At 42.5% G+C, this 22760-nt stretch overlaps 1 protein-coding gene across 30 annotated transcripts in view; it reads right to left on the bottom strand.

Moving 5' to 3' along the window:
* Positions 1-22760, bottom strand: part of DOCK9 (dedicator of cytokinesis 9) — a 345301-nt gene that overhangs the window by 29984 nt on the left and 292557 nt on the right. For 15 of the 30 annotated variants that reach the window (XM_066236469.1, XM_066236475.1, XM_066236497.1 and 12 more), the window contains 8 exons: positions 19829-19944; positions 13542-13679; positions 13247-13429; positions 10985-11098; positions 10663-10878; positions 9032-9089; positions 8016-8093; positions 6529-6635 (listed from right to left, as the gene is read on the bottom strand). In XM_066236469.1, the coding sequence (XP_066092566.1) occupies positions 6529-6635; positions 8016-8093; positions 9032-9089; positions 10663-10878; positions 10985-11098; positions 13247-13429; positions 13542-13679; positions 19829-19944 (1010 nt within the window). The remainder of the gene's footprint in view (positions 1-6528; positions 6636-8015; positions 8094-9031; positions 9090-10662; positions 10879-10984; positions 11099-13246; positions 13430-13541; positions 13680-19828; positions 19945-22760) is intronic. The other 15 variants (XM_066236493.1, XM_066236484.1, XM_066236490.1 and 12 more) reach the window with 2 other exon arrangements.

The following is a 22760-nucleotide window of genomic DNA, read 5'->3' as shown; positions in this document are numbered from 1 at the left end:
ATAGCCATTGAGGAAGCTATTTAAAATATAATTAGCCAGTCTCACTTTTAAGTGTGCCACAGTGATACTATTAAGGGCACTCAGCACCTGTCTGTGGAAACAGCACACTAATAATGTATGTGTGGGAAATTGAAAATGTTTTCATTTAAATGCCATTTGCTCCATTTTAGGATTAATTTAATTTAACCTTTCCTATAAAGCTAGATATTGTCGTTATCATCTGCTATTTGGGAATAACTGTGAATGTGTTACTTGGCCTGGGCAATTTTGTACTTCATGACATAATCCATATTACCACCATATTATTGTTTCTCAAGATACAGTTGAGAAATCCTTATATTAGAACAATCACCTGGGATGCTTGTTAAAATACAGAGTCCCAGGCACCATACTCTCAACTGGATCTGGGATGTGTGTAGAATAAAAATCTATATTTGTAATAGGAATACAAGTAATTTCTAAGCACACTAAAGTTTGAGGACTACTGCATTAAGTGAAATATTCTGAGGCAGGCACCTCACTTATATACTCTGAAGTCAGCACATGATACACAGCTAGCTAGTTTATGGAATGAATCGACTGATGTTAATATAGAAGTTTCCAGGTTACAAAAAACTCTGACAACTTGCCATTCATATTCTAAGGGACAGTGGCTTACATGTTTCTCCTGAATGTAAAGAAAGCATCAAAGCATTATAGCTTGCTTGGACAGAAATAGCACACCTTGCTCACCCTGTATCTCAGGCACCTAACACAGTGTCAAAGAAGCTCAGCAAATATTTGCAAAATGAGGCGGGGGGAAATGTCCTGAGATGAGCCAAGGGTGGAGCATTAGACAAATTCCATGGGTCAAGTTCACTCCTCACTACTGCTTTTGTTTTGGGGAATCATTATAATAGTAAGAATATTTTATTTATGGTTCTAAGAGCACTTTTGGTCAAGATAAAGTGGATGGTTAAACAACTTTATTGGTTACAGACAATCATCAAGCTTGGATGAGGTGTAAATAGAACAACCATCCAATATGTTCTTTTATTATATCTATCTCAAGATGTTCTGCAGATGTAAACGTTTTATGTTTGCTAATTGCAGTTGTTTCTGAATAGAAACAATCTGCCTAATATTGTGCTCACAAAAATGGGGATATTTTATTGCTTCACATTCATTTTGCAATATCCCCTCATTTTTGTGAGCAGTATATAAGCCAGAGACTTGCCAGGTTAACTTCACAAGTATACTACAGGAATGGTAATAGTTGCTACTCTGTAAAACAACAGTTGAGTGCACTAGTACAGTTGATTCTCAGTCTCATGATTTGTGGTAGTTATATTCTATAAAGTCACCACCAATGAGTTAGTGAATACTGAATCACTCCTCCATGGGGAAATACTAGGTTAGGTTCTTGAGAGCATCTGGTTACAAAATTTTTGAGAACCGATCAGTACATAATATTGTTTTACATGTGTTTTTGTTTAAAGACACCTAATTTAGCACATATTGTTGATTCATTACCATTGAACTCATGGCCAAAAGCATTCACACCTGAACAAAGCTTACCTAACATAAGTATTTTCTCTGCAAGGTATATCACAGCCTTCCAGTGCTCAGAAATACTAGACAGCACTACACCGGGGGGCTATTCTGAGGCTGGATGGTAAGATGCTAGGGAAATTCCTTGACAAGTAGAATAAGGGAAACTGAGACAAAATAACTGAACAATGTCAAACATTCTGAGCTATTTACAGCCAACTAGTGAATCAGAAGGTTTTATCTTCACTAACCAAAGACACTTAGGAACAAACAGCTGACATATTACAGACTGTCCAGGAACAGATAAGCCTTGGTCCTAGTCCCTCTTTGATGACAGTTCTTTAAAAATGAAACTAACCAGAAAATAACACTGACTCCTCTTTACACACATTTTGATGAAACAACATATTGAAGGACATACCTAGAAAGCTTATAAATAGTCTGTTAAGACTCTCCCCTAAGACCTCCTATAGGATTCCCACTGTCTAGAGCAGGGGTCCCCAAACTACGGGCCAGCAGGCCGCATGTGGCCCCCTGAGGCCATTTATCCGCCCCACCGCACTTCCGGAAGGGGCACCTCTTTCATTGGTGGTCAGTGAGAGGAGCATAGTTCCCATTGAAATACTGGTCAGTTTGTTGATTTAAATTTACTTGTTCTTTATTTTAAATATTGTATTTGTTCCCGTTTTGTTTTTTTACTTTAAAATAAGATATGTGCAGTGTGCATAGGGATTTGTTCATAGTTTTTTTTTATAGTCCGGCCCTCCAACGGTCTGAGGGACAGTGAACTGGCCCCCTGTGTAAAAAGTTTGGGAACCCCTGGTCTAGAGAAAAATGAAAAGCCTCAAGACAAAGGACCCAGCAGCAGGCTTTCTCTGGAGCATGCCCACACCGGTCTCTCCCAACTCTAGCGTCCCCAGGAGACTTGAAGCCAGGGGCGCAGTGGGCAGTGGCAGCTCATCTGGGCTGACCCCTGAACCTGTCTCCAAGGCCCCTTTTTCCTCTGACTTTCTAGAGAGCCGAAGCAGCCCCGCTGAGGCCCTCTCTTCTCCTCTCCTGTTGCTTCTTCTAACCCAAGCCCTTCCTTCACTGCACTGTCCCCAGCTGTAACAATCGTACTCTCAAAACCACCTAGACTTCGTGTCGTGAAATCTTTCCTCCATGAAGTCAAGAACCCACACATCACCAGCAGACCTGCTCAGGGCCCAGTTTCTGTCTGGTAACAATTTGAAACAGCAAATCATCAACTAAAAGCACTAAGATGTGAAAAACATGGAAAATACCCGTTTACAGCATGTGAGCTGAACCAAGAAGGCAGAATGTTACTCTGTTAGGGAACAGGTAAGCTCAAATTTTTTGTCACTCTGTGAATGTCTCCAATGACCACAAAAGCACTTTGATGAGTACTGATTTGGGGGGTTGCAAAGAAATTTTAGCAAGTGGGCAGATAATGAGCACGGACTACATTTTCCATCTCCCCCTCTAGGGTCCCTGTCAGCCCTGTCCCCCCTCTCTCTGTGCTTTGGGGCTCTGATGCACTGGGATTGCTGGCCTGCTCCCTGCCCTCTCTCTGTGCTTTGGGGCTCTGATGCACTGGGATTGCTGGCCTGCTCCCTGCCCTCTAGCTCCTGGCTGAGTGGGTCAGGGAAGGCCCAGCAGGAGACTGACGGTCAGGAGGAAAGTGAGGGTGCGGCTGCTCGAGGCTCCCTCCCTGCAAGGCCCCAGGACTGTGCCCTCCCTCTAAGTAAAGCAGTCTCTGTCCCCAACCTTAGCCACAGGCTGAGGGGTGGGACCCAGCTGCTGTTAACTTCAAGGGAATTTCACTATTCCTTGTTAGTTTCCCTAGACCCCGTCCAAACTTTTCAAAATAGTCCCTTTATCAGATTTTTCTCAGTTTCCCGAGAGTGCCACCACATTCCTTCCAGAACCCTGACTGTCTGGTGTAATGAGGGAGGGATCTGATCTCAAAGCTATAGGGCAGGGGTCCCCAAACTTTTTACACAGGGGGCCAGTTCACTGTCCCTCAGACTGTTGGAGGGCCGCCACATACAGTGCTCCTCTCACTGACCACCAATGAAAGAGGTGCCCCTTCCGGAAGTGCTAAGGGGGCCGGATAAATGGCCTCAGGGGGCCGCATGCTGTAGTTTGGGGGCGCCTGCAGGGGACTCAGAATTCTTCAGTCTGCACAAGACCCAACTTGTGAAACATAATTACACAGAGAACAGGACATTCCTTCTTATCTAATCAAAAATAGCTGGAGGGAGTCTGTCCTTGAGAGCACAGTCGGGAAGGATGAACTACAGCCAATAAATCTCCACTGAGACCTGTGCTGGGAAGGGAGAAGTATGGGCTTTTAGGTAGCTTCTCTAAAATCACTTAGGAGAGCAATAAAGACATGAAATCTAGTAATGCAGATTAAAAGGACAAGGATTTTTATTAAGCTATGTGTTATATGTACACTTATTCACTTCTCTGGCAGAAATGATCAACTTTCTCTTTTTCTTAAATCATCCCGAGAGCTAAAGAAAAAGCCTACCCGGCAATTTCTGTCCCTGGTTTTTAGAACACGCTATTCTTTCCATTCCCGGTTTGTCTCGGTGTTGATGTGCAGGGCCTGCTCCGGACTGCAGAACCGTGCAGTGTCTGTCACACCGTAATCAGGACAGATCATCATGGACTACGGACCCTGTTAAAGGTTTACCAACTTTATGCTTCAAGGACAGGGTGGAAAATCCATATTCTGAAAAGAACTGATAAAGTTATCCCTGTCAAGTGTAGCTCTTGCTCAGAGTGGGTGCCATTCACAAATTTTCCGGATAAAATCCGTACTTGATTTCACGGGCTAATTCTCTAGGCTGGAGTGTTGAGTCCAGCCTTGATCAGATGAGCAAACTTAAGCATCATTTTATCATCCTTGTGGGTCAGGTTCCTGCGGATTGTTTACTTTCAAGTCTTTAATTATTCCTGACATCACTGTTTTCCTCACTGAGTTCTAAACAAAAACTGCACCAGGAGGTCTGGCTTGGCATGGGGGGGGGGGGGGGACAAGGACAGCTTCTGCAAGGAGAGAAGCCATTCAAGTCTCTTCTCAAGGGAAAACCCAGTTAAAACTTGCCTCGATGTGTGGAGTTCAAGGCCAAGGACACGTGGGCCCTGTCACCTCGGTGAAAGGTTTCATATTTAAAAGTAAAACATAAAAAATTGCCATCTGTCCAAGCATTTCAAGATGTGGAGCTTGCTGGGCTGATAATGCCAGGTGCTATTCAACTTGCATTCCTCCCCCAGGATGTTAAAAAAAACAATCTATTTTGGTTAAAATTATTTTAATATTTAAATATGAAAGACACTCAACATATTATCCTTCATTCTCTTGTTTTTAATTTAGAGCATCATTTAATACTAGATATTTTAAAAAAACTTTCCATTGAGAGAGAGAGAGAAAGGGGGGAGGAAGGGGAAGGGCGAGGGAAGGGAGAGAGAAAGAAAGAGGGAGAGCTAGACAGAGAGAGAAGCATAAACTCATTATTCTATTTAGTTGTTCCGCTTAGTTGTGCACTGGTTGCTTCTCATACGTGCCCTGACTGGGGGTCAAACCCATGACCTCAGTGCACGATGATGCTTTATTCACCGAACCACCCAGTCAGGGCCATACTATACGTTTTATTGTAGTTCTTAAACTTTTGGGCTTTAAGTCCCTTTTATATGTCATGAAAATTGAGAATTCCTTAAAAATTACTAAGAATGTCTATGTATGTGGGTGTTATCACTTAATATTCACAATATCAGGAATGAAAACTGAAAGAATTTTTAAAAGATTAACTTAATTAAAACAACGGTAGTAAACCTATTGCAAGTTAACAAAAGTAACATTTTCAAAACAATTTAGGGAAAAGAGCGGCATAAATGTTTTTGCAACTCTCTTTAATGTTTGACTTTATCACAGGAGAAACCTGGACTTGCCTATCTGCCCTTGCATTCAATCTGGTCTGTGATTGTTCTGGATGGTATAAACAAGGAACACCCAGCCTCGTACTCAGCTGGCAGAGGAAGAACCTCAAAGACTTCCTGGGAGGACGTCTGTGCACAGGCCCTCCCTATCGGCAAGAACATGATTGAAAGTTGTAACATGAATTGTAGGACTTCACATTGTAAGAAAAAGCATCACAGAAGCCGAAGTTATTTAATCCTTTCTCCCTTCTTTCTATGAACAAGAAACAGACAACTGTATTTTTCCTTGAAGGACGGCCAGGATTAGAAAGCTTTTCCCTGTGTCCTTCGGCCCTGCCGCAGGGGGGGGTGGCGCACGTGAGCCCCCCTCCCCACATGCCCAAGGAAGAGGAAACTCAGGGAAAGCAAGCAGAAAACTGGCACTTATTCAATGTCTAGCTTCATTTCAAAACTCTCCAGTTATAAGTAAGTGACCGCAAGGTGATCCTGTTTTCGCGAGACACAGAAATTGCTGCAATGACTTAATGACAAACTTTTCGGTCTCTACTGGGGGCAAGACAGGGGGTCTTATTTACTAACGGTGCACAGAACCTGGGCTACAGACCACAAGGGAGGCAGGAACGGGAGCCTGATGGGGGTGACCCGCCCCCAAGCTCAGCCTGGCCTCTCGTGGCTTTGATTGTTGGGGGACACTGGCAAGAAGTCTAGTGTCAGAGACATGGATTTAAAAGTCAGGTGAAAACAGCAATAAAACCCATGAACTGGAGAAATCAATTGCTGGAAACAATGAGAAACTTTACAGCCAAAATGCTAGACCTTTCACCACAAATGTGAGACCTCTCAGCTCACTTCACTACTAACTAGCTCCTCACCCCGTCCTTCCAGAGTGCAGGAGCGATTCTGAGAAAGGGGGAACAGCAGCTTCGGTTGCCCGGAGCCCTGAGTTAGACCAAGTGTGTGAACAGCAGCTGCAGAGAGGCCCAGGCGGGGCAGAGAGCAGGTGCTGGGGCGCTTGGGTCCCTGACCACCCACACAGGCGGGAGCCCTCACCTCGTTGAAATGGACATCCTGCATTCCGACGTCTTCCATCATGGAGGCCTCTTCATCGATGTTTGGGGTAATCACCCTGAAGGCTGTGCATCCTTGTCTAAACATGCCTAGAGCCAGGACAGCATGGGAAACAGTAATTAGCTTGTAAGTGGATTAATCTTGAGGGGGTTCTTCCTGCCCTGTATGTTTTGTACTGAATGAAATAACTGTTTTTGAAACCACTTATGTCTCAGGCCCACATTCCCACAGGAACCTGGGGGCCACTGGGTGCTTTTCTTCATTTGCTTTCTCATAGTTAACCTTCACCTCCCTCAGTTTGTTCCTTTTTCTCAACCCTTTTTATTTTTCACCCACCTTTATTAAAATGTAGGCATTCTTTACACGGTAAATGAACTAAAATAGGTACTGAATCAAATTAATTATAAAATAATAACCAACAAACAATAATTTGATTGATGGCATGTGCTCAGATACCAGGAAAAATAAAGAAACCAAAGCCAATCAAAGAAAAACATAGAACTCAGAAATAACTCTGCTTCCTTCAAGCTTTTACCTCACCCGCTCTGGCCGGGGGGTAACCCAGAACTCAGACCAGAACCTGGCCTTCTCCTTCATGAAGCTGTCTACAAAACCAAGACGTAACTCAACAGCCGTGACAATGAGCTGAGCGGCTGTCCCGGCTGGTTCCACGTGGGCTGTGGAGGGTGAGGAGAGGCCTCCTTCCTCCCCACAGCTGGAGAGCAGGGGCACAGAAAGCATGACTGCTTCAGGGCGAGGCACTCAGCTCTCTAAGGGAGGACGGTGTAAGCTGGGGCTGGGATAAACACCTGGGATGCGGTACTAGCAATAACGGCCCATGCGGGGCCTCTGTTCACCCTGGAGTCTCTGGGAAGAGTTTTATGTCAATAGGACAATGTCAGCCGGGCAAAAATAATCAAATAAAGAAGGACTTGAAATATCCTTTACTCTATTTTGTGATCCTTGTTTACAATGAAACAAAACAGAAGTAAAAACTTGAACTGAGACCTCCCTTCGAATTTTGAAACCAAGTCTTAGAGGAGTAGGCCTTAAAGTCAGAGATTCTCCTGCTCAACACTGGTCAAGGTCTCCCAGCCACTCACGGGTTGTCTAGTGTCTCTGCCACTGTTCTAGTTTTTAGCCTTGCCTTTGTTTTATGGAGACAAATGAAAAGCATTAATGTAGGAGCTTGAGAATACATTCATGTACAAAAAGAAAAATTATAAAAGCCAACCACCCACTTTTAGGCTACCGAGTACACTTAACTATACAACTTAGCTCCAGTGAAACAACTGCAATGGTGGCCAAACTGCTTTCCTGTCATTGCCCACTGAACCAGAGAGGCGAGGAGAAGGGAGAAAGGAGAGCCAAGGCCATCCATGCAGAGTTGAAAGAGATCCCCACACCTCCGGAAGTCATGTAGACTGGGCGGCTGGGGCCCCAGGGACCGGGCCGACCCTCAGGCTCACCTCCCTGGCGCGTCCGCTGGTGGGTGCTGGGACTGTAGGGGGAGAGGGTGGGCTCCCGCCGGAGGGCCATGTCTGCTGCTAAACATGAGGAAATGTATTACCTGACAGTAGGTCTCAAGAGGAAATTGTGCTGGTAGTAAAAGAACATGGAGCCTTTCTTGCCTTTCTTTCTCTTTCAGGCTATTATGTGTGACAAGCCTAGACTCCCTTAAATTTCATTCCAAACAGCCAGCTGTACCAGAAGTGTAGAAACTCCCTGGCCTGGGCATCTGTGACTGTCTGTCATTTCTCACTCTGTAAACGTACTCCTCATTAGCCAGCTCTGGTGCTGGCTCTGGTCCCCATGTGCACACCCCCAGCTTTCCTAAGCACCTCAAGGTTCCAAAAATAAGTGCTGCTGTTTGAGGCTGTACTGATTTTGAAATGGAAATGAGCAATGAATGCTTAACTAAAAGGAAGCTGTGAAAAGAATTCATGGCTGGCTGATCTGGGAACAGATATGAAACGCACAAACAGGCTATTTACTCCCAGCCCTCTCCTCCCACTGGGAGGCAAGGTTTGCGGCCAGCAAGGCCGCCTTCTCACACAATAAAGCCATCAGGGCTGCATTCCAGAAAATGCTGTCTGATGATCTCCCATTACAACTGCCTTTTGATTCATAAACAGTTCCAGTGGGAACGATCTTAAGGGAAAAAGAAAATCTTTTCAGCTCCAGATCGGCTGGTGAGGGACACTCAGATGCAAAGCTGATTCACTAGTTTTAGGGAGATGGAGCCATTAGTAAGAGGTTATATGACAGCATGCCCTCCACTTTTCTGTTTGATATTGGCACTTCTGCTCTGCCTATCAAGTTAAGCAGATGTTACGTCAGGGAACAGAATAATGAACAGAGAACACATGTACACACACACACACAAAATCCCCCACCTCCAAATCTTTCTCATTGGCTCTTGCTTATCTTTGCTGCTTTGTACAGTTTTATATTCATTTCACAAAACACAGGAACCAATCCTCACCTTTCCGTGTGAGATATTCTGCCACCAGGGCTGTGACATGGACATAGCACATTGCTGCCTGTAACAAGACACATGCCTCAGAGTCACCATTTATAAAGCATGTCAAAACGCTCACAGGTAGAAAGCCAATGACTGTATGTACGTATATTCAAGGTACCAACCAGTGTTTCCAATAGCTGACATCTTACCTTTTGAAAAAGTGGAACAATTCATATAATCTGAAATTTTGAAATAAAGAAAAAAGTATTTTTTTCTTCTCCGAGATGTCTGTGTCTTTTCTCATAAAGGGAAAAGATAACCATTCGAAGGAAAGGCATGTGCCTTCCTAGATTCTGAAAGAACAACTCGAATTTCAGGAGCTAATAGATTTTTCTCCAAACTTAAAAATGAATTTGTAAAGAAAAAAAACTTTTTGCAAGCATAAAATTATAAACCAGAATTATAATTCAATTTTAAAGGATAATATTATAAACACCTTAGAATAAAAGAAAAAAAAATACAGTTGTCAGGGTCTTAAAAATCAAAGAGCTGTTGGAAATGAACCTATTTTAAGTGCTAATGCCTGAGCCCCTGGTTCTTGTCAGAATGAGAAAATATTACACCTACTAGTAATATGGAGTTCATTTTTTATTACAGCTAATGTATGGTTGTGGGCGAACAGACAGAGGACTCCATGAATAATCAATATGCAAAAGTAAGTTACATAATTTTTCCAGCTGTAGAACATAATTTCACTAATTTAAGCACTTATAGTTTAGAAGTAAAACCATGCTTCTTCGGTAACACTGTTGATCATGCCTAACTGCCCTGAGCACAAACCTAATAGAGTTTTCGTGGGAACACAGAACTTGCCTTACAGCCTACTGTTTTCCTTATTTCCACCATTTTACAGATGACATCATCAATGCACAGAGAGGTTACCCACGGGCTCCGTGTCCCAGAGTTAGTAATGTTGGGTCTGGGACTCAGTGTGTCTCTGAGGCCACACGGCAGCTCCGCCCCACAGTCTGCCTACTGAACAAGGCAGCACACTGTGCATGAGGGGCTCTGACTCTCCTGTGTCCGCGGGTGGAAATGGAGTCTCATAAGGAAAAGCTACGCCCTGTCACTACTTTAATAATAGGACATTTTATTTTTATCACAAATAGAGGAATTTTAGAATTAGAGAGGATTTTTGATGCAGAACTGAGTGCACTTGAATTAGCAGGCATCTGAATGTTTTCTAAGAGCTTTCAAACAGCTTCTGTGACATAAATATCCCCTTACAATTTGCTAAATTATTAAAATGCTTACATGACTATGAAGTATGGTAACTCTGAGTCTAACACTGTTTAAAGTGTCACATATTTTTTTTTTTTAATTTTTTTTAATTTATTTATTTTTAGAGAGGATAGAGAGACAGAGAGAAGGGGGAGGAGCAGGAAGCATCAACTCCCATATGTGCCTTGACCAGGCAAGTCCAGGGCTTTGAACCAGCAACCTCAGCGTTTCCAGGTTGACGCTTTACCCACTGCGCCACCACAGGTCAGGCTAAAGTGTCACATATTTTTAATTGGCTTCTTTTAATTACTGGGAAAGTCTTTCCCAAAATTGGCTTCCTCAGTGAACAGGGCAGAGGCTTGCAGCGCTACCTCAGAGAGGTCCCCGTTCTTGACGTGGATCCTCGCCATGCTGTCCAGCCACGTCTTCCGGAGCTCGGGGGTGCTGGCGTAGGACTTGGCCAGACTGTACTGCAAGTCCACCAGCATCTCCGGGTCATTCTCGTGTTCCTTCATCTGGGCCGTGGCCATCAGAACTGTGCGGATCCTTTTGGTCAAGTCCTTCACATCGGAGGAGAAGGTGGTGTGCTGAAACGAGGGTGGAAGAGGACACGTGCTTTCGGCTGTGTTCTGCCCGTCCAGAGACAGAGCAGACATGACGCAGCCTTGGGGACAGAAAAGAAAATCCACCCACCTTGATGAGCCTGTCACTGTTGGCACAGTTGTTGATGATTGACAAGGATTGCTGGAATCTGGTTCCCCCGATCCCCACAACATCTGCTATCAGCTGGCTGACGGAAATAATGACCTTAGGGACACACAAATATGAGCAAATCAACTCATCTCCAGATGACTCGTCAGGCTCAGCACCCGCCTTCGTTAGGAGGTCCATGGAGACAGGGCAAAGGGCAAGTTCTGAGCAGGGGTCATACCAGTATAGGAAACGGTGTCTATTTTTCTCCCCTTTCAAGGATTATTCTAGGCCCTGGCCAGGTGACTCTGTCAATCAAGCATCAACCCAGTGCATCCAGGTCATGGGTTCAATCCCTGGTCAGGGCACATATGAGAAGCACTCAATGAGTACACAACTAAACGGAACAATTAAGTGGAACAATGAGGTGATGCTTCATTCTTTCTCTCCCTCCCATAAATGGAAAAAAAAAAAAAGGAAATTATTCCAAAAGGTGATTATGCTGTCATTAACTATTTTATTCTCAAAGAAAAATGGTAATCAGGTGAGTGTAGAGGAAGGAGAATCAGATAAGCCTGTATCACTTGGACAATTTCTTACCTATCACTTTCTCTACTAAAAAGAGAGCTTATAATTTACTCCCTTGGTTTTTAGTTTGAACTTTCAATAAATGCACTGTCCTTTGCATTTTTTTGTTAAAATGTATACATATGAACTACGCAATGGGGGAATCTTTCCCTTTTGGGGCCAACAAACAGCATTTCCTTTCTCCAGGTACTCAGGCTAAAATGTATGGATGTTGTTCTTTTTTTTTTTTTTTTTTAATGTTTTATTTATTTACAGAGACAGAGAGTCAGAGAGAGGGATAGACAGGAACAGACAGACAGGAACGGAGAGATGAGAAGCATCAATCATTAGTTTTTCGTTGAGCGTTGCAACACCTTAGTTGTTCATTGATTGCTTTCTCATATGTGCCTTGACCGCGGGCCTTCAGCAGGCTGAGTAACCCCTTGCTCAAGCCAGCGACCTTGAGTTGAAGCTGGTGAGCTTTTTGGGGTCATGAACCTGGGTCCTCTGCATCCCAGTCTGACGCTCTATCCACTGCACCACCACCTGGTCAGGCTGGATGTCGTTCTTATTTCCTCCTTTCCCTTCACCACACCCAAGCACAACCAATCACAAAGCACTGCCAACTCAACCTCCTTCCTCTTCCTTCTAACCTCACCATGACTGGTCCAGAACACCATCCTCTCTGGCCTAGATTTGACCACAGTTTCCCCAAGGTCTCCTTAGATAAGGTCTCCACTCCCCCAATCCATTCTCGGCACTGGAGTCCCGGCAATTCCTCCAAATAGCCCATGATGCCTCCTCAACTTGTTCTCACCCATATTCTCAACTCTGCTGTAAGGATCTTCTCCAGTCACCTGGATGGGCCTTTTCCCAGGGGTTGCTAAGTTCTGCTTATCCTTCACAGCCCCTGGGAGCCCGCCTGGCCCCTTGGCAGAGGACGTGCCTTGGCGCACTAAGGTTCCTCTATTACTACCTGGGCACAGCACAAGAGCTTCAGGGCCTGTCTATTCTCCCTTGGTGCACTAAGGTTCCTCTATGACTGCCCTGGGCACAGCACAAGAGCTTCAGGGCCTGTCTATTCTCCAGCTGGACATTTACGCCACGAGGGCCAGGACAGGGTTCTGCTTTGTTCATGGTCAGATCTGTGGATCTTAGCTTGTAGTTTACAAACAATAAATACTCATTTAGAAAAAGGAATAAATATAGGGATGAAGAGGGCACAACTATAAATGTTTCAGAAAAAGAGTCTACAAAAACACCTATGACTTTTTAGTATCTTACATGGTTCCCAGACAGAGAACTTAGGCATTTTAACTCTGGATAGATAGACAGGTGTGTGTCTATAGATGGAAGATAAAAAAGAACCACTTTGGACTTTCTGTGTCTTACCTCAGATGTTTACTATGAGGCATCCTCACACAGATTCTAATCTTGATTCAAGAGAATTTCAGTCAGTCCCATATTGATTCAATGTGTAAATGTTAATTTAACTGTAGGAACAGAACCTGGGCCTAAAGCTTACAAAGTGGAGGATGAAACGATCCCCACCAATGTGACCTCTGACTCTCCCACCGCGAGGCCAGCTCTTGCAGTACTGATGCAGAGGGAAATCGATGAATGTGACACTCAAAGTTTTCCTGCTAAAACAGAATTTTCAAAGAATACACTTCTATCGGAAAGCTACACTAGACTCACTTGCAAATGTGTCCGGACGAAGGACTTCTTTCCAGTGTAGTCAAAGTTGTTCCTCATCAGGAAGTAGAGCAGCTGGGAGGCCTCGGTTCTGATGGAGCTCAGTTTGGAGTTGCAGAACTTCAGAATCTCATAGCACAGAGCGGCGCACATGTCAGCTCTGCCTTCGTAGAACGTCGAGGGAAACTGTGGCACACGAGAAAGCGAATGACCAAGTAAAGGTCAGTGAGCCCTTCAACTTCAGGTGCGAAATGGAAAATGGAGGGCTGTCACGACCATCCCTGATCAAACAACCTACCTTATAAATTAACGACCTTAAGGCAGTGAAGACACTTTTTAAAGCCGTTTCAGACTGATGTTTTTGAAGGAAACACAGGTAGACGTCAAAGACCTTCTTCATGAGAGGATTATGTCCATGGTCAGCCAGGAGCTGGTTCTGAAAACACACATGAACGGCTTGATTAGTGAGACATACCAGACACCTCTGATAGGTTTCATACAATTTTGAGGCTCAAAGGTTAAATTTTCCAGGTAGTAATAAGTAAGACAATTTGTAATTTAAACAAACTCTGCCATGAATCTTCTAGGAAAGCACAAATTCTCTAGTATTATAAATAAGCCTGTTAGTAAGCTTGGAGAGTTTACTTATTTCTACAAAAAGAGGGGCTAATTGTAGAACTTCCCAGCAAACTCTAAGATGGTTTAAAGCAGTGGTTTTCAACTGGTTCGTGGACCAGCACCGGTCTCTATAATCTGCATACAGTATCAGGGTGGTTAACTCTTTCGTGGGCTGGCATGAAATTTCTGGCAGACCAGCTGTTGAAAACCACTGGTTTAAAGGACCACTGTTCCTCAGTACTGATTTGGCTTCTATTTACTTTCTTTTCACTGTACATCAGCATCTAATACAAAGGTACTGTTTGTGACATCTTAATTCCAACAAGAAGTACCATTATAGCTGTTGGCTTGAACGGGCTGGAAAACATACTAATGCGAGGTCTTCTGAAAGTGACCCCCCCACCAAGCTTCTGTGGCATTCTGCGAGCTATGAATAATCAGCTGGGTAGGTACAGGCTTTGCTCAGGCACCATTCATCATGTGCATGGATTTGACATGTAAACCGAATCTCACTATTCTGAACTGTGAATCAGATGACCCTAAAACTGACCTTGCATAGCAACTGTGAAGACTGGAGGTCAAGTATAGGAAACATGTAACATGTACTAGCTCAGTAAGGGGAAGCTAGCAGGATTAAACATGCGATGGATTTTATTTGATAAAATAAAAGGGTCACAATTATGAAAGAAATCATTCTTCAAGATTTCCCCCAGCAGCAAACTCACACTAATTAAACACTGCAAGTCTCGCTGGCTAAAACTGCCACTGACTGCTGCTCACACACAGTAGACGGGTGTTGCCCAGGGAGAGGCCCGCACACAGCCATCGTGTGTAAATGTGTGTGACACTGAAGATCTGCTTCAGACACAGACAAACCTGTCTGACCAGAGGCGTACGGGAGGGAGCACACACCTGCCCTTTGCACAAGCAGGCAGAAAGGACTATAATAAAAAAGTGTCGAGAGCCCAGGATCTCAAACCAGTTTAAACAATTTAGCCAAATGGACAAAAATAACTTATTTCCAAATAATTGTTACATAGCAAATTATGGCTGGAGTAGTAGTAGTAAGAAATACTGCATCTTATTGTTGGAAAAAAGTTTTACACAAGAAATAAGTTTTGTTTTTTCAGTGATTCACAGATGTATTCACAGCTGGTAGGACACCTGAAATTCACAGTGATCTTTATATTGTGAAACACTGAGGTACAGTATTGAATTCCATCATGTGAAAGAGAAGCAATTTAATGAGCAGAAATTGCGATTTAATTAACTGATTATATAATTCTTAACTATGAGCAGTTGTTCAGCAACCCCCCTCCCACACACACCCCCAAAAACAAATAAATAAAGATAAAAGGCTGTTTCCGTGTTTGGGGAACTGTTTACACGGTTTGTTGTCTCTGAACACCACTTTCCCAGGAACCAAGTCCTTCCTAATTATGGGTAGATTAAGGCTTGGGCAAATCTGGACATGAGCTTTTATTTTCTCAGCACGCTTTGCTGAGAGATCCTTAAGAGACAGTTCACAGAAATGGCCAGGATCCCTGGTCCTGCAGTCTGAACTGGCACAGAGCTAAGTTCCTCCCCAGGAGTTGAATTTTATTTTCTTTCGCTCTCCCTGGTCAAGGTTTGCTCCCCATTTTCAGGATTTAGTCTTTTTAGGTTCTGATCTCAAAACTTGTTTGCAAGAATGGAGTTAAAGCTCATTGACAGTAAGATCTAAACAAGTCCTCACTTAAAGAGGTAAAGGGCCTTTCATCCCAGATACACCCCAGCTGACCAGCTGCCTTCCTTAATGTTCTAATCCATTTTCCTCTCTCCCTGTGCCTGTGTCTTATTAAAGAGAGAGCCAACAGACACTAAACGTAAGTTTTAAACATTCACTAAGGCCCACAAGAAAAATAAAAGGAAAACAAAAATCACCCTACTTAGAAATAAGTACAGGTAACCAGAGAGTGTATATTATTTCCAACGTTTTATCCTTAGAGACTTTTACTGAGGATGGAAGAATTTCATTTCAGGAAATTAAGACATTAGAATAATATGAAAGGCTGACTTTTCAACCGGTAAGATGGAAAATAGGTAACCGCTAATTCTCAGGAACTATCCAATGTGGATTCAGGTTTGACGGTTGAACACGATGACCTCCTAGAGAAATGGGCCTTTCAGAGAAAAACACTCTATCAGTAATTTTTAAAGATCCAGGAACAGAAGAAAAACTTAAACTTTGGGTGCCAAAGTGAGATATCTGTACAACACAAATGTGTTTCCTAGGCATCTGGTATTTAGTGCTACTCATACATTGATTTATAAATACCAGTAAAAGTCTAGTTTAAAGAAGAGCTGGTTCAGTTGCAGATGCTCACTCATTGCTAAAACGACCTAAATCTCCCGTGTCTTTGCAGACCAGGCTCCTGGTTGTGTAATCCAGATCACACACTCCCTGGTGAGACCCGATCATCTGAGTGCTCGTCACTCTGGCTGTTCCTGGCTCTCTGTCAACACGTCCTGGTTCCGCCACAGCTCACATCAAGAAAAGGCACTGCATGGAATTGCTAAAAATACATTTGCAGCCGTATTGAAAATATTATCAGCTATCTAAAGGCCAGCACTGATTTGGGGTGGTGTTAATAGGCATTGTAAAACAGCCAAGGAAGAAATGTATTTTTCTGCATATAACTACCTTGGTTTACAAACACATTGTTTTGAAGCAATGACTAGGAGTTGATGCTTCCTGCTTCTCCTCCACCCCATTTATCTAAAATTAAACTTAGAAAAAGGAAAATACCAATTAAAAAAAAAAGACAAACAGCCTGACCAGGCAGTGGCGCAGTGGATAGAGCGTCGGACTGGGATGCGGAGGACCCAGGTCTGAGACTCCAAGGTCACCAGCTTGAGCACGGGCTCATCTGGTTTGAGCAAAAGCTCACCAGCTTGGACCCAAGGTCGCTGGCTGGAGCAAGGGGTTACTCGGTCTGCTGTGCCCCCACGGTCAAGGCACATATGAGAAAGCAATCAATGAACAAGGTGCCACAACGGAAAACTAATGATTGATGCTTCTCATCTCTCTCCATTCCTGTCTGTCTGTCCCTATCTATCCCTCTCTCTCTGTCTCTGTAAAAAAAAAAAAAAAAAAAAAAAGTTGCCAAAAAAAAGACAAACACACTTTTTTATGTATTAAATAAGATAACATATGTGAAAATGCCAACCATGGTACCAGCATCTGGTAAGCACTTGGTTAATTGTTTTTCCTATGAGTGATCCCATAACTACCTTGACACCCAGCCCTTCTCCTTAATGGAGAACAAGGACTTAAACAGGCCACTTGTTCTTGGACACATTTTCTAACCTGTTTCAGCCTCAGTCTCATCTGCAACATGGGATAAGATCTACTAGGCCAGCTGTTGTGAAGATTAATGCCTGAGGCTCAGAAGTCACTCAATAAAAGAGCAGGAAGCTACTATAACAACAGCCAGAATTCAGGGCTTAAATCTTTTCAAATATTTTCTCTCATTAAGATTGTGATTTCTTCGATTGCCTCTAGCAACTTATTAGATGTGGTCAATTAAGAAACTCAGAATTGATGGGGCTCTATCTATGGAAGATGATTTTCCTCCAGTTATGTAAGCTAATGCAACATAATAATTTAATTTTTATGATATGCTCTAATTGATATCAGCTGAGGTATTTGCAAAGGCAGATCCCCGTGCCTGCAGTGTCAGTGAGTGTCATGCACCTGTGAACGTAGGCCAGCTAAGCCTACAGCTTGGCACGACAGCCACTGATGCCATAACATCTGCCCACCTTCCCGCTTTTTAATGCGGTGGGGTGCTGAGCTTGATACACCACACATTTTTGCATACAGGCATATAGACTTTGACAGAGAATCAGTCCATTACATAGCCGGCATAATTGCCACGTTGTAGGTAAGGAAATCAGGGCTTAGCAATGTCAAATTGACCTGCCCAGGGTTTAAAATCTGGCTAATGGTGGAGCTGGGATTTAAGCCCATAGATTTCTGTATACACGGCTGTCTCTCATGTATATCAGAGCTGGTCTGTATCAGCAAAGTGCCAGGCCCTTTCAAGGGTCATCTCACTTTAAACTTACAACAGCCCTGTGAAGCAGATACTATTTTTCTATTCTAACACAAATGAGAAATCTTAGGTCTGGGAATATGAAATAACCTTCCCCAAAATATTCAGCTAATAAATGTTTATCAAATGTTGTTTCTCTCTCAAGAAAAAACATCTGGCGGCCAGACAGACACCGGAGATCTGGGAACTCTGACCAATACTCTTCCTTAATATGAAGGAAGTAATTTAAAGGAGGCCAAATAAGAACTAGAGGCTGCTTAGCAAGGAAACGGACACTCTTCTCACGGCGCTGCCAGACCCACTGTGCTGCGTGTGCCCTCGCCCCCGTCCGCCAGGCCAGGTCTTGCAGCTCCGGGTTTCCTGCTCACTTATACGCTGAGCCCCGGGCAGAGTGTGGAGGAAAGTGTTGCAGCTACTGTTCTGAACTCAAGGACTCATGGCTCAGGAGCACATGGCAAATATTCACATTAAGAACATCACTATCTATTTTCATCAGCATTTTAAACTAAAAATATGATTTAGTTTAAAAGTGATTCCAAACACGGTTCCAGTAGAGCAGCAGTGCTCAGGTCTCTTCCCCAGGGTTTGATTCAGTTGGGGCCAGAGAATCTGTGTTTCTAACAGGTTCCCAGCACCTGGGAACCACACTCTGAATGGCACCAGGACGAAGGCTCCCTGCAATAGGACACTGCTGCCCCCACACTTATCCTACTAGGATCTGTGTTTCCATGTCTCTCAGCAGGGTTCCTAGCAATGACAGTTCAGGGGACCTGAGTACCACATGGCTACTGAGAAGAATAAAGGTATATTACAATAAAGTGACATGATACCGGGGTAAATATTTTTACTCTAACAAAGAAATGTGCTTTATGAGCAGTGGAGATAAGCAAAGCAGAGTGACTTAGGTTATGTTTTCCAAATACCCTTGCAAGTAAACAGTGTCAATATTCATAGCATATTAATATTCATTCAGTGTCTGTTTTCCATGCTAGAAACAGAAGTAATCATTTAGCAAGAATGGGAAGCACCAGGTTCATAAAAACAAGAGATTGCCTAAAGAGACCATCTCTGCCTGCTTGAATATTATTTCCTAAAACCTAAACCTAAGACCAAAACAGGCTTTTCTTTTCTATCCCTGAATGATTCTACCATTTAATTTAGTAATAAAAATTTAAAAATTTAACAAGGAAAACAGGTTTGTACCTAATGCTTCTCTATGGAAAAATACTTAATTTCAAGGCCTTCCACATTTAGACATGCTTAATGTGAGTAGAGGCAGAAATGCGTGATTACGTTCTCGTGTTCATCATCCCTGGTGGCACAGCAAAGCCTGTCTTCCGGCTAAATGCTTTCTTCGCGCCAAGAGTTAACCTCCTCCAGACTGCTCCCACCACTTGCACACCTGTGGCACATCCTGACCAGTTACACTTTATTGTATTTCAGGGAATTCAAGTCATTAACTGTGGAGCAATTTCATCAAGGGACTTAAAAGGAGTACTGTATTTCCCCATGTATCAGACACACTATAATTCTGGGGCCTGAAATTTGGGGGAAAAAAATTACACAAAGTTATTGAATTCAAGGTTTATTCATCATAAAATTCATATAACTCCTCATCTGAGTAAAAAAGTGAGAAATGCAAGTAAAAAAATCTACAATGACGGTGTAAGATGCACCCAGTTTTTAGACCCCAGATTTTTCAAAAAGGGTGGGCCTTATACATGGGGAAATACGGTAACGGTTCCTTACAGGGGCAAAAATGGTTGCTGAAGTAAAAAGACAACACAAGAAGCTCTTGTCGGTTCAGCTGAATAAGCAGAATGAATTGAAAAGGTAAAGCTCTAAGCACCAACAGTTGTTCAATACAAACCTTAAATGCCAGTGTAAACAGAGAAAGCGTGTCCAGAACCGTAAGGCACACCTCAGTAGCAATGTTGGCTTCCAGTAACGACTGGTGAAGGACATCTGCGTCCGAGTGGCCATAGCCTGCGTGGATCATAACACAAAGTCACTGCCGGTGGCTGCAGACAGACAGGCTGGCGGGATGGTAGTCACAGTCAACTTTTGATTATTTATGGAAGGCTTACTTTTTTTTTTGGGGGGGGGTGTTGGCTGTTAATAATGCTTCCATTCAATTATATCTCTTTTTTAACTCCAGAAGGGAAGTCATGGCAGCAAACATTTACTGACTGCTTGCTATGTACCAGCCATAATTCTATGAACTTGACATATTTACTTTATTTAATCCCTCAACAGCCCATGAGTATGCACATTATCAAACCCTCTTGCAGATAAGGAAATGGAGGCACAGAAAGGCTAAACAACTTAAGTCACACAGTAAACACTGGAGCCGGGAAGCACCTAGACTGGAGTCAATCAATCTAGCCACTTGGCTGAGTTGTTAGGATGGTGAGAGTGATAAGGGAGGCTGAGATTTCCAAAGCTTCCCACACAGACAGAGACAGCAGCACAGCACAGGGGTTAAGAAGAGGAGCCAAGGGTCAGGCTGCTGGTCAATGAATCTAGCAAGGCCACCTCTGAGCTGTGTGACCTTGGACAAGTCATTTGACCTTTTTATATCTCAGTTTCCTCATCTGTGGAATGGGGATAATAACAGTATCTCAGAGGCTGAGGTGAGTATTAAATTTGTTAATATTTGCGAAGCTCTTAAAATAGTGGCTGGCACATAGTGAATGGTATGTAAGTGCTAAGTCAATAATGTAAAGAATTGTATTATCAGCCAGAATCATGACTGACAATCAAGAGTTGACTGTACTGCTGCTAATAGTACTTTACTTGCTTTAATAAAAAGCACAAAAGCCAATGTGTCTGAAAGAAATGTTTAAGAAAAGGAAAGCACTTAGAGAATCATAATTTAAATACAAACTGTTATCTTCTTATGTGGCTGTAAAATCAATTTAGTACTGATAAAAATGTAGGTTGACATACAATTTGAGATATTAAATTATGAAATGGTATGCATTAGCAGAAATGTATACAGGGATGCAAAGATGTTACAGTATTGATTACACAGAAAGATGTCAATAAAACACCATATAATGTCTTTCTCCCAGGAGCAAAAACAAATTGACACTTACTGTGTATAGGTAGTTTTCTTAATACTCCAGAGAGGAGGACATTTTGTGCATAGATCAAGAAAATGAAGTACAGAAAACCTAGTGAATTTTCTTGAGTCTGAAAGTGGGGAAAAACCAGAACTATACCCCACATTCCTTATTTAGGTCACAGTATCATACTACCTGTTATTGGGGCAAAATAAAATAACTAGCATGATGCTACTCTGACTTTAATAAATGCCAGTTACAGAATGATTTTTAAAAGACTAAAAAAATAAGCTTTTTAAAACTACTGAGGTGCTTTTTAAAATATAAGAACACTATTGTGTGCTTGGCTTTTAAAAGGTAGTTCTTGAAGTTCTGTGTGTGGACTGTGTTCCTCTCACCCTGCGACACTGGCACCATGCTAGTTGTTTTTATTTCTGCTTTTTCTTTTGGATAAGAAGTTTCCCAGGAGAAAAGAAAGATGGATATTTTTGGTACTATTATTCTTTGTACTGCCTTTGAAAGCCAAGGCATTTCCTCCTTCAGGGAGATGTGTTGGGTAAGAAACAGAGACAATAAAAACGGCAAACCAGCACTGATGATTATTGTTACACTGATCACAAAATGGGGCAAGATGAGGCAAAAAACCCAAAAAACCACCACACCTTTCATTAGACCAACCAAAACTATCACACAGGTCAAAGGATCCTTTACTGAGGGCTGCCATTTACCCCAAATCAAGTATTAGAGTCTGGATCAAACTGTAACAAGGAACTTGCTCTGGTGATTATTTTCCTTTCTCTGCATGGAACTGTCCTTTCTCCCTCCCTCTTCTCTCTCTCAGGTGGAGACACAATATTCAAATGACATATAAGGATTTACATTTAGACTTAAATTCTACAAAAATGTAGCAATCACACTAAAGAGAATTGGCACTTTGCCTAATTGATGTATTTCCCAAAATGCATTGGTAAGTTACAATTATTTTGCATGTCATCATTTTAAAAATTATATTTTATTGTCTTTATTGGTGTCCTTTCTCTTTCTAGATAACTTACTGGCTAAATGTAGCCAGGTAATTATTATAGATGAAGTGGTCTATTCACTGAAGAATCTCCACAGAATTTGCCTGATTTTGGAAATACTGGCAAATGTGCAAAACTGTATTTCTAAATCAAGGAACTGACTCAGAATCAAGAAAATGTGGCTTTACAACATTTTATTTACTACCTTGAGTATAGACATTGAAAGCATTTGGATGTACATTTTACCTACTTTTAAATACCATATATATTGTCCATGCTTAAACTTTTGAAAAATACTAATTTTATTTCAGAGAATATATACATTCTCTGCATTTTCATATTAATTCAATACTATGTACAATAAAAAATTTAATTATCTTCTATATTTATTTTCTTACTCTCAATTCATAGATATCAAATATTTTAGGAGTTAGATTGGGTCTTACAAGCCACCTCTTCCAATTCCTCATATGATGCTTAAGTGACCCAGACAATAGCCCCACTGGGTCCTCACCCAGTCTGTCTTCACACCTCCAGCTGCAAGGGCCCACACTAGTTAGTGGGCATGTCAGGTAGAAAATGTTTCCCCATGCTGTCCTGAAATCTAATTCTCTGCAACTTAATCCAGTGATCTTAAACTCTTATTCTGAGTTATATTAACAGATTTTCTGCAAGCATTTCTACCTCTTGGCTGGTTTTCCCCATACCAGTGGGA

The sequence above is a fragment of the Saccopteryx bilineata genome, chromosome 6 (assembly GCF_036850765.1).
Source record: "Saccopteryx bilineata isolate mSacBil1 chromosome 6, mSacBil1_pri_phased_curated, whole genome shotgun sequence".
In the NCBI taxonomy this organism is placed as follows: Eukaryota; Metazoa; Chordata; class Mammalia; order Chiroptera; family Emballonuridae; genus Saccopteryx; species Saccopteryx bilineata.
Note: the sequence above shows the minus strand (reverse complement) of the source record. Positions and strands in the feature narration are given on the sequence as shown.